Raw genomic sequence first — 13133 nt, 5'->3', positions numbered from 1 at the left:
GAGCTGGTTTCAGCCTATGTGTTCAAGCAGAGATGGAAGCTCAGTTTCATTATTACTACACCACCTGCCTTATGTATCCAAGACAGGTCTTCAGGGTAAAGGAGCAACAAATGTATTGTTGCTGCCAGCATGATCAGTAGCAACAACTCAGGGTCCTGATGTAGCCAATAATACAGGTTTCATTGCTCCTTTTATAATGGAAGACAATATTATTTCATTGATTTTTATCTGGTTCTTTTATGAGTTCCATAAAATATATTGACAAAGTAGATACATTACATTTTCTAAAGTGAAAATCAATCTGGCAAGAGTGGGCGTGTCTCTTGGCTATTGTGGTCATTTACACTCAATTGAAGAAGGTAGAGTCTGATGCTTATTATATTTTATTCCTACAGTTGGGGAAAATCGTTATAAAGATTTTTTGCTTTATTCTCATAGGAAAACAGCATTATGCCACTTACTTCAGCGACCACATATAATATGTACAATGTAGGCAGCAGAGACTGATGATGACTAGGTTTGAGAAAGCAGCTTGATTAATATCCATACAAAATCAAACTTAGTGAGGTTACTTTATACCTCATAGTAATAATTTGGAAATGAACACTAAAACATAAACTGCAATATTAAGGGCTTAAAAACAGAAAGATACCAGAACACTCAGAACTGTTTATCTGTGTCTGCTCTGGCTTTTAATTGAGCCTTTCATTTTTTTTTTAAACAGTAGAATATATTCATTCATATTCACTTAATGTAATTTCTCACTAGAAGGGCTCGATGCAACAGGACAAAGAAACCTAAAACATTTGAAACTTCGAGATATCTGTTACATCTTCAAAGCCTCATTTCTTGTTTTTTCAATGAATGCAATTTGTCAATCAAGATTTTGAGTGAACATTTGCTACTGTTTCCTGAAAGTGCACCAGCAAATTTGAAGGAAGCTTCTGATACATTACTCATAATGTACATGCAGAGAGACTTTGTGTTTGATACGAGTATATCCAAACACATACATATCTAAATTACAGCCCTGATATCCAACGGGTGTGTTTTAGCATCTAACTACCAAATCAACATGAGTCTTGTTACTCCTTTGAATTATTACATTGGCTGTACTTGCACATCAATAACAAAAATACATAACAGTTGGTAGGATAAAGATAACATCAAGTAAATTTCAGACAGGATTCTGCAGGAAACAATCATGCTTTTAAGGGTTATTTCCTGTCACTCAGTGCCTTCTTAATGATACTGCACTCTTTTGATGCTTGGTAAGAATGTCTTCCAGAAGTTATATTCTGTTGTTGAATCCCTATTTTCGTTGGTAAGTACTGATTATGTGGATTATAAGATTATGTTCAGTTCTTGCCAAGTTCATCCAAAATATCCATTTGTATTATTTAATTCTGTGTTGTTCTAACAATGAAGTTTAAGAAACTAAGCTTTAGACAGATCATCAGAAGCAAGCACTCTCCACAGTTGATTGTTGTTTGAGCACCGGTTCTGTCCATTCTCCTCTTGTTCCCCTGTTTAAAATTGTTTATTCTAGTCAATATATAACAACAAAATTGAAATGGTGCCATTGGTAGTCATTTCTGTAACATTATCTGTACTTACTATATACTTTTAGAATTAATATAAAAATCAAGTCAAAATCTAAATGCTTAAAAATGGCATGGGCCTTGTGCTTATTCCAGAAGTAATGATATGTAGACACAGTCAGTTATTCCTGAAAGTATGTGTGCAGTCACTTATTGTGTGTCTAGAGCTATGCTGTGAGACCTTTAATGTGAACTAGTTTACAATTCAGTTTCTCATCACACTAGCCAAGTTTTCATTTTCCAATAGCCTGCTATGGCTGCTGACTGTCATATGTGGACACCAATATTTTTCCTGGAGATAAGATCTCTCATATTTCAATCTGTTATCAACCTTGTTTTGTAGCAGAGAGAATGACCTGGAACTTCTGGTTCTTTTGGCTCTCCTTCACACTGACCACTTGACTATCACACATCACCACACCTGGTCTATGTAGTGCTGGGCACAAATACCAGCTTCATACATGCTAGACAAGCACTGTGCTAACTCAGTTACATGCTCAGCACATGCAAAAAACACTTTTATCAACTCAGTGTTGTCTGGGACAAAGCTGCCCTAGAGATCAAAACTCATCCCAGGAAATCAGGCTTCCCAGAAGTAAAGACTCCATCAACTGTGTTGATTGTGTGACAGCAGGGGACCTGCTTTAGTTTCTTTGTGGCTCAGCTCACCTAAAAACAAAAATAATGAACTGTGATAGTAGCTACTTGAACTATACCATTGAGAAAGTTTCTGTAAGGATTAAGTGAGATGATTCACACAGAAAAATTCATGGATTGCTCAGGATTTTCAGAGTAAGTAACCAGTAAATGTTGGCTGTTGTGGTGTAAAATAGATAAGCTGAATAAAATCACATGATAAATGAAGACATTACTATGACCGTAATAAATAAAGACAGGAAAACTGTGTGACTGCAAGATGCTGGACAACTTACAAACCTGTTATTTGCTGAGGAATCAGTATTTCCTTAGTAAGACTGATCTGGACAACAGAAATTACTTGAGGGAAGCAGTAACACATTCCCTTTTGCCTTTTAAAAATAGTGTGTATGTGTTATAGGCACATGTGTGTGCAAGTGTTCTTGTATTCACAGAACTAAAGGAAGACACTGGGTATTCTCTAGAGTCAGGGTCTTGAGCTAGGTGGACAGCAAGACCCCATGATTCTCCTGTCTCTATCCTGCCACACACAACAGTCCTGAGTTATAAGTGCATGAGGCCAAGCCCAGATTCTTATTCAGAGATGGGGTCATGAACTCAAGTCCTCATGCTTATCTCCCCTCTCCTTTTATCTTTCTGGTGTTATGATCAAATTTAAATTTAAGAGACAGATTGTATCCTCTACTTAGAAGTTAAACTTGGGAATTAGAAATGAATTATCTTTTCCTAAATCTTATAGACAAACAGTTTTATGATGGGCCAGAGAGTTAAGAGCTTTAAAGAATGAAATGAACTGACTCCCTGAAGGTTCTGAGCAAATCTTCACTGGGATTGGGAATTAGGGCTCTTTAACTAGGTGCTTACGGAGCCAGAATAACTGAGGTCTTGCTTTTAGAACGAAGCCCCTGAAATTCTAAATATCACCGTTGTCAAATAGAAGCTTAAAACATGAAGGAGTGGCAGTGACCCTCTGTGCCAACATATGATAGGCAGGAATCAAATCCCAGAGACAAGGAACATTCTAACAAACTCCATCAAGAGACCTCTGAAAATCAGTGTGGAGGAAAAACAGATTACATAAACAACTGTTCTCATTTACTCTCTGTTGCCATGATAAATACAATTAACAAAAGCAGCTTGGGGAGGAAAGCTTTATTTCACCACATATTTCCAGGCCATGGTCTATCTTTGAGTAAAATCATACAGGAACTTGGATAGAGACCATGGAGGAATACTGCTTATAGGTTGTCTCTAGCTAATGTTCAGTCAGCTCTCTTATACAACTGAAGAAAACCTGCCCATGACTGGAACTGACCCCTGTGGCCTGGCCCTCCCAAATCAATCAATATTCCAGACAATTCCTCACACATAACTGTAGGCCAATATGTTCTGGGCAAACCTAGTTGAGACTTCCCCAAATAAGGCTGCACTGTGTTGACAGTTGAAGCTAACTGGAACATTGGAATGTATAGATGACAATTTGAGGGAAATAATTTTAAATATCATAGTAATTTCCATAGAAAAAGAATTATCAAAAGTAATTCAAAAGGATAATTATTTATCAAATTTCTAGACAAGAGATGCATTTTAACCTATTATTATTTATTACAAGTAATAAAATATAATTCAAAAGAGAAAAATTGAGCTAATACAAAATGAAAGGTCACAACTGGGAAAATATTTTCAGCATATTTGAACTTTCTGTTAGATTTGAAATATATAAAAACTAATGACAAAACACTCATTGCCCCATAAATAGATCAGAACAAATAAATAGTTCTCTAAAACTCATAGCTATTAACATAAAAGAAACCATTCAATGTTTAAATAACTTAAATATAAACTCTCATAAGTCATTGCTTTTATAATAATTTCCAAGGCTGACAGAAATGCCAAATTGTTATTCTTGTGAGCTGTTGATGTTCATGAACAAAGTGTGTCAGCCACATATCACGCCATCTGCTCCATCCCAGCCTGAGGATCTAACCTAAAGACACAGTCTAAAGTATGAACTAGCTCTGTACACAGTAGAGTTTAGCATGGAAGGGACAGTGGTGACTACTCAGCAATAACCACAGCAGATGAGTAGCAGGGTCTCAGTCAATTTACTGGTGTATCAATTCCTCAAACTATGTGTGGTTATATAATTTGACTTCACGTGTAGCTGCCATACTAGGGAATACCTTAGCATTAGTCTCAAGGAAAAGGGGAATCACAGGGTAGATTCCCATTTCTTTAAGGCTGAACCCCCACTAGTGCCTGTCTGCCACTCTGTTTTGTCCAGACCAATCATCATGGATGCTAATTTATAGAATAAATTCTGCCAGTGCTGAATCTGGAATGCCAAGAATGTTGCATTGATTTTTTAAAGCATGAACTAATAATACTTTCCCAGTTGAGAAGCTCTGATGATAAAAATTGTAGTGCATTTTCCCTACAGCAGGGAAACAAGCAGATAGGAACGAAGAAAACATGCCAAATGAGTGCTGGAAACATGTCTTTTCCAGAATCATGCATGGGAACAATGGTGATGACTTTCCCTCACAGCACACAGTGAGAGATGAGAGATGCTACCACAAATTCTCCACCATTCTGTTTCAAAACCATACAGTTTGAAAAACTGTATGGGTAACCTAGCAAGAATGTCATAGATAGAAACCCCTGCCTCTGAGTATGATGTCCCAGTTATAAGTGCTACTCCTGGGCTGAAAGAGGGTGACCATCTTGGGGCCAGAACAAGAACTCTGGTAAGGATTGGCTTTAACATGTGCCCCTCTGCTTCATTATAGACTAGCTTGCTTCATTTGAATGTTTCTGAAAAAGGCTGGAATAGCAAAATACATTCTGAAAAACTATAACACTTTTGATTTTATTGTGATTAATGTATAATAACCTTTTCACCACTAAAGTCATCGTCTGAGAGAAGACCCAGAAGAAAGAGGAGTATTAGCCACAGATTTAACCTGCTTTGACTCCAGCTCTGTCATTTACTAACTGTTAGATTTTGGACAGAAATTTAGACTTTCTGTTCTCCAGTTTCTGAATTGGAAAATGTGACTGTCAATGGCAAGAGGATAAAATTAGGAAATGTATTTAGGACACATGGCAAAATGTCTGGCAAAGTAAACCACCCTGATGTGTAAGGAATTTTTTTCCTTCCTGTATTACCATGGCAATCACCCCAGTTATCACTAGTTAGCTAGAAAAAGAGACAGTTGGAAGAAGCAAAAGAGGAAGGGGTTTTACTTTTTTTGCAGCTATACTGTTACTAGTGTAATAAGTAGTTTTACACATCAGTCTCTGTCCTGATTCACACATACATACACACACACTTACTTCAGTTTCATACTGTTTCATAAGTTTCACCAACTTAAATGTCCCACTTGGACCACTTTTTAGGTCTTTCTTATTTAGTGTAGATGTTCAAGATTTGGTGAGTGTATACATCACTGCAAAGTCCTCATGCCTGAGGTCTACTTTTCTGGCCACTGTCTTCTGCTCTTGGCTTAACTGTCACATCTTCAGGAGGTTTATCCTGGGCACCAGCCTGAAGAGAGGACTTGCATTGTCTTATCACTATCTAACATATTTCCTTTTATCTCCTGAAGCTGAAACAGATCACCTTCAGCTGGACAACTTAGACGACAGAAATGTATTCCTTGTAGCTCTGGGGACTGAAAAAAAAAAGTCATTTTCAAAATCCCAGAACAAGATGTTAGCAGAAGTTGAATCTGATAATCCATTCTTCCAGCTCTTCTGGGCAACTCTTCTTATTGTAGCCTCACATGATAGCAAGCAGGGAGCGGGGAAGGGAGGGAAAGAGGGGGGGGGGGGGAAAGGAGGGAGGGGGAGGGACAGGGAGAGCAAGCATGAGAGCATGTTTTCATTTTCCTCTAGTAGCTCATATAGCCTAGGTTGGCCTTCATCTTACTATGTACCATGTAGCTGAGGTTGACCTTGAACTCATGATCCTCCAGTGTTCAGTTCCTGGGTACTCAGATTGTGGAAGAGAGGGCAATACCCTTAGGCCCTAATTAACTTCCCAAATGCTTCATCTCATACTATTGGACAAAAGATTAGAATGAGAATGTTGATGTTGAGGAGATGCAAACATTTTCTCCAAATGCTTTTCTAGCACTTTCCATAATTTTTATTTCATATTTTTGGTATTTACTGTTACCCCCAAACAACAACAACATAAAACAAAAAAAATAATAAAATAAATAAAAAAAACCCTGTAGATCCTGTCCTGTAGTCAATGAATAGGTCTGCATTACTTGTCTAAGTTTTCATGTCATATACTGTGAATAAACAAAGGAACAAATGTAAAACAAGAGAATGCCCACGGGTTGTGAAAGAGAGGTTCCTGTAAGTGAGTACAAGGATGGGGTCTGTAGGAATGCTCTTAAGAACAACTTAATCATTTGGTTTTCAGGACTTCAGAAATAACACCATCCTGTATTCACTTGCCTATGTGTGAGACTTCATGAATGATTAGAAAACTCACCATCTGTTTCCCTTTTTAATATTGTTTCTAGAACGGCCATGTCTGCTGCTCAGTGGATCCACAGTGCCTTCAGGAGCTGTGAAGTGAACTGCCTCTGGGGAGATATCTGTTTAAAGAATGTTCTTTCATTTAAAAAGACCAAAAATAAGAAAAAAAAAAGTGATTTGTGGCCAGCCCAACACAGCTTTGTTAATGGCTGGGTAGATGGATGTCAGTGACGAGATTTGTGGAGCTTGAGGAAAATTTCTGAGGAAACTAGATGACAATTTTGCCTTTACTGTACCTGGTATCACCTTGTGGAATAATGGGTGTGAAACACAGGCCATGACATCCTGACCCCTGGATAAGATGCCTGAGCCTGTCAGGTCTGTGACAGCCACCAGCTCCGCAGGTGCAGGACATGGTCTTCTAGCTCAGAATCAACCTGAACCAGTGAGGTTTCTCACTGAAAGAGGCAAAGGTAAGGCAGCAAGTGAGCTATATTTCAGAAGCCAAGAAGCCAACACATCTGTACAGTGCACTCTGAAATCTGAAACAAGCTATTGTAATGATAAAAATAATGCGCAGGCATGGTTGCGTAACATTTTATAACAGGAAGTCACCCCCAGTTCCTTGTTTGACTGCACTCAATATTATTTGGTTGAATTTGTTCAGTATAAGCTTGTTCCCGTGCAAAATAAAATAACTATTTCTCTTACCTTATTCCAGGTGAGTCGGTGTCTCCTTGAGTGTGCCCTGCTTTCTGTAGGGTTTAAAATGTGAATCACTTTCTAATTCTGCCGATAACAAACGCTCACTGGGTTATTTTCATGGCAAATGGTGATATTCACTCAACTCTATGCCTAAGTCAGGGATGAGGTGGATGGATGCCTCATTCCATCTCTGGACCTTCAGATTCACTTCTGTGGTCCTCCTTTGTAGCCTGGAGATTGTGGAGAGTAAAGAAAGTGCTAATTAATGGCTTCTCTTTGTTCTGGGTTTTCCTTTAGATTCATTCACATTACAGTTGGGGACACTAAGAGCATTTAAGGAGAGGGTAAAAGATGGGAATTTATTCTGGGTCCCTTCCTACCAGATGGTCATTATGATAGACTGTCATTTTACTGAAGGCTTCCTACATCTTTTAATAGGTGATCCTCTCTCTCCTCAGCCACCCTCTTAGGTTCTGAAAACTGCTTGCCCCTTCTGTGTAAGAGCTAGTAACTCTGGCTGCTCCATCCTTAAGAGATACCTGCTTCACTACTTACTGCTCTCCCCATCTTGACTCACATTTTTATAAATGGTCCCTTTAAACCCTTTAAGTAGCCACATTACATGCCATCTGTTTCCTACCAGAATGCTGACATAAAGAGAGAAGGGTGTGAAGGTTGGGAATGCCTTCAAGAAGTTGTCCTTCAATTTTTGATATATAACTGCCTCTCAGGATTAGAAGGGACCATCATATCCTGCAGGAATCTAATTTACCAGAATCTCAAGAAGATGAGAACCATAGGCAAGCTGATAGCAGGTATGCAAGTCAGTGTCATGTGGCTTTGTTCTTGTGAGTGTGTTGTCAGATTCATTCTTCAGTGAAAGATGCAGAGGTGGACAGGCAATGAGCACTTCAAGCCACAGAGCAAGGATGGCGGAGACACTTTCAGCTACTGCCTTACCATTGCCGTGGAGCAACCAACGCGAACCGACCAGGGGAATGTACAAATATGGTGTCATGAGAAATATTTATTGAACGTGTACATTTAAACATTTAAGTATCTTTACATTTTCTGGACTCATAACAATGCCTCTGTCCCTCATTAAATTTAATTTAATTCAAAATATTTGCACATAAGGTTTCTCTCTTTGGGTCAGCCATGCTACTCTGGTAGACAACAGTTCAGTTAAGCAGAAGGCTTTACATAATAATTTTTATTACATATAATTGAGATTCTGGGTTGAAATCTGAAATGATTTATTTTGCTTGCTTTTATGAGGAGAATGAGAAGTGTGTGTGTGTGTGTGCACTCATGCATACACTATGATTATATTCAATTGTTTATTTATACGTGTCTTTCTAGGAAGAGAGGCTGGGATCTTATATCTTGTCATTTTTAAGTCTGCTTCTGGCTATAAGCATGTTTTATTGGTGACTGGGAGGTCCTAGCCTTCTATAGGTCACCAAATGAGAGAAAACTCACAGTTCTGATAAGGACAAGAGGACAGGGCTCTGTTAATTCATAGGGATCACCCCCTTTGAGACTTGTAAATAGCAGGCCCCAGGGAGATTATTTTATCTGCAGAACCCTGAAAGCAATAATTAACGGTTTCCCTAAGAACATCCTCCCTTTAAAAGGAGATCGTTAATGCTTTGTTTCTCACTCTGTGATAATTGGAGAAGATGCCACGGTTGAGGTATGCCAGCATTATGGGAATGTGAGAAGTATATGGCATGCATTGAAGCTGAAGGCACCTGGCTCTTTTAGCAGGAAGCTGTGGGGGCAGTAGTCCTTACTATCAAAACAGTTCATTTAGCTCCTTTTACCTATGATTAAAAACAGCACAAATCATTCAAGTATGGTTACCTAGTGAGCAACATATATTGAATTGTATCATTTCTTTCCTCCCATTTTTAATGACTTCCATTTTGCCCTTTTGTTTTGCTTTTTACACTGGCAAAGAGTCATCAGTTTGTTGGGTTTTACCTTAGCAGCTCCCAATTTCTTTTTTTTTCAATAACTTGGCTGTCTGTCCCCAAGTTGAGAAACTGTAATTGCCTTTGCAAAATGAATAGGGTCTCAACACTCTAAAACAGCGGTCGATACTCTAGATAGTTGGAGTACCAAAATTATTCAGTTGAACAAAGTTTAAGTTGCACATGCTGAATAAAAGATGAACTTCAACTCACTAAGCATTATCTCCTCTATCCAAGCTCCCTGCAACTGAAGGGCAGCAAATCCCAGCTCTGTGTGTGTGTGTGTGTGTGTGTGTGTGTGTGTGGTCTCAGCTCCATTGCATAAGCATTAAAAGCAACCATTTTCTTTTCAGAACAAGACGTTTGTTTTGTTTTTACAAGTACAGAGCATTCATTGCACAATAATAAACTCTTATCCAAGAGGTTAGAGCTGACAGGATCCTTGTAGGAGGTTACATTGCCTCTGTGCACATTCTGCTCCCTGTGTAGTGACACTCCTCTGTGGTGAAGTAGGTGCCTTGTTCCATACTGACCTTTCAGTATTGGTGTGCTGGTTTCCACCTTGGTATTTGGTGTCTTCCAAAAATGAATTGGCACCTCCATCAGTAACAGGCCTGCGGACAAGGCTGCCCAGGCTGTGATGGCTCTGGAGTCTTTGGTAGAGGAGATTCTAAATGGACATTGCTTGTTTTTCTTCTGCTTGCCAGAGGACCTCAACAAACTCTTCCAAACCTCTGTCTTTGTGCTAAGTTGAGTCATTTTCCATAGATCGTTTAAATGACAAATCCTGAAATTCATCTTTGTTCTGAGTGGCAAAATATGTGAGTCTCATTTATAAAATTTTTCATTTAAAACATGATATTTTACCTAAATAGAAAATTTACAGTATTTGGTGCTTTGAAAAAACAGTGTTAAATAAGAGTACAACTATGTACAGGTTAGAAATGATAGCTTTTAAATAATTTTCTATCTCTTTAACAAAAACCACAAGAATAAGTATGGAGAAATATGAAAATAACAAAAAACTGATTTATTTTCAAAATAACATATGATGACAAATGACCCTATGGAGAAAAATTTAAACCCATATTCAATGTTTCTTTTAGTGACTTCCTGCAAGTGTGCCAGATACTGGTCTAGGCTCTGTGTGAAGGACACTTAGTGTACCCTCTATCCTGGGGCAGTTTGAAAAAGAGAGAGCATCCAAGCACACAGTGACACTGGACCACAGCAATCATTTACTGTCTGATCATCCAACACATACCCTTATGGGAAGAAGAAAAAAAATATGCACAATATCACATGGTAAAAAGGACTACAAAGAAAAAATTAACTGAGACAATGAGTATAGACAGGAGTGATAGTATAAATGATCAGAGACTTTTCCAGAGGTAATGTGAAAGTGGAAGAGATACGGGAATGAGAGGTTGAGCTAGCTGCATACTTAGAGGTGGAAAATGACATGCATAGAGACATATATATAGGACTGATGCTGGACCCCAGCTTGTATGTGCCATGTGGAACAAGACAGCTGAATGCATGTAGAGAATGTTGTCAGAGCAGCAAACATGTTTATGCCAGGTTCTCCCAGTCTGTTTTAGGGGGTATATGTTTTTCTTGTTGACATGGGAGATATCAGAGAGTTTTGACTACAAAGGTGCCACGTTCTGACAGGTCATCATATCTGCTGTGTGTGGAACAGACGGGTGGGAGGAGTGTGGGAGGCAGGATGCAGGAGCACATTCACGCAACTGGATTTCTGACAAGATGTTAATGGTTTGGACTATGATGATAAGAGAAACAAAAGGGCTTAACAGTCCAGAAGATCCAATTAAATGAAGAATAGGGAAAGATGACTAAATATCACAAAATGCCACTTCCCATAGCAGTTACACGAACAATAAAAAGACAGTTCCTTCAAAGGTTACTATTATAGAAAAATAAATGACCAGGAGTAGCCAAGACTGATTTGAAAGAGAATTGTATTAAGGAACAGTGGAGACTTATTCCATTGTACACCCACATTGTTGAAGAAATTAAATGTTACCGGTTTTATATAGGCACTCATAGACATATATGTATATAAAATAAACAAATGACAGTCACATAGAAGATGCTCATGTGTGTGCATGTACATATGTATGTAGTTATTCACAGCAGGAGGCCATGGATATGCCAATATCTCATACATGTGTACCAGACTGGCTGTGATGAATGGTTACAGGAAAACAAAACTGTAAAATTTGTCCTAATTTCACACAAATCAAGTCCATGGAAGTGAAAATCCTTGTTAGTTTGTCTGAAATATGCCCCTTGACTTCATATGTTGGAACACCTGGTCCAAACAGTGGTGCTGTTTTTGGAGTTATGAAGCCTTTAGAAGTTGGGCCTGGATTGCAGAGGTGGCTTCTAGAGGAGGACCTTTCAAGGTTATAGCCAGCCCTGTTTCTGGTCCTGTGCCCTGCATCTGGTCCAGCAGCAGTATGATTTGAGTGCTTTACATCACGGGGCCAGCATCTTGGTTTTTGCTGCTCCAGCAGTCATGCCTCCCTGCCATGATGACCTGCACCCCTGATACGAAGAGCAGAACCAAACCCCACCCTTGAGTTGTATCTGTCAGGCAGTTTGTCCCAGTCACAAGAAAAGCAGGTAATACAAAACTTGATGAGCAACAAATTATTGAATTTGCAAACTTCGTTTTTTCAAGTTATATATTTTAAACTGTCTCAAAAATCTTGGTTGAGTTCTTCTACATGAAATGGACCAAAACAAAAAACAATAAACGAAAATACTACACATAATGACATATGTGTAGTCATATAAGTTGGTACCTAGGATCAATCTACATATTTATTTTTTAAATTCCTACTAAGGTAAGAGCTATAAACCATCCCATAGAGAGTAAGAGATATGTGTAGATATTGAACAAGAAACAAAAAGATGTCCAAATTTCCTATTGAACACAAGAAAGCTTGTTTGGTCTAGTCAGCAACATGGATGCACTGAAATGGAGTTTATCTCCTCCAAACATCTTTCCCTGTTGCAAACACAGATGCAACTCATGTCTTCTCATTTTCTTAGACAATGTTATCAAGAGTAGACAATGACAGACACTATGAACAGCTCGCTCCCTGTGATATGACTTACTGTGCTTTATTCCTTGCTCAAAGATTTTGAAGTGAACAATGCCTCTAACTATAGATGGGGTCAGTTCTGAACCAGTCTTTTTTGCCAAAGGATATTGTCAACTTCATTTCAATCCGTTGTGGCGTTCCTTTTACAGTCATAAAATGTTGTGTTTCTATTTTAATGCGAACTTTTAAAATTACTGTGGGGTGAAGATTTTTGTTCATTTCTGTAGATACTCTCTGTGTCCACTTGTATGCTAGGTTCATACTTGTAACACTGTTGGAAATTCTTTGACACATCTTGACAATGCTGTCCTCAAGATATTGTTATAGATTATCTAGCTTTTCTAGATATCTTGTAGCAAATCACATGCTATATTACATCATATCCAGAATCAAACTCCACATTCTAGGAGAGGATCCTTTAGTCAAATACATATCTGTTTTAGAGCCCGATACTGGAATTCGGAACTCACCCACTCCATCCACACAGAGAAGAAAAATACACTTTTCCCAATCCACCAAGCAATCTCTTCTGATAGATTTGAAATTCATAAAGACTGCAAAATGCT

At 38.5% G+C, this 13133-nt stretch overlaps 1 protein-coding gene across 2 annotated transcripts in view; it reads left to right on the top strand.

Moving 5' to 3' along the window:
• The window catches only part of Nell2 (neural EGFL like 2), a 260369-nt gene extending 253289 nt beyond the window's left edge, over positions 1-7080 (top strand). For both annotated transcript variants that reach the window (XM_051189737.1, XM_051189735.1), the window contains exon 21: positions 6797-7080. In XM_051189737.1, the coding sequence (XP_051045694.1) occupies positions 6797-6847 (51 nt within the window). In that variant the 3' untranslated portion in view covers positions 6848-7080. The remainder of the gene's footprint in view (positions 1-6796) is intronic.
• Positions 7081-13133: the final 6053 nt, after the last annotated feature.

The sequence above is a fragment of the Phodopus roborovskii genome, unplaced genomic scaffold (assembly GCF_943737965.1).
Source record: "Phodopus roborovskii unplaced genomic scaffold, PHOROB, whole genome shotgun sequence".
NCBI classification, from domain to species: domain Eukaryota; kingdom Metazoa; phylum Chordata; class Mammalia; order Rodentia; family Cricetidae; genus Phodopus; species Phodopus roborovskii.
Note: the sequence above shows the minus strand (reverse complement) of the source record. Positions and strands in the feature narration are given on the sequence as shown.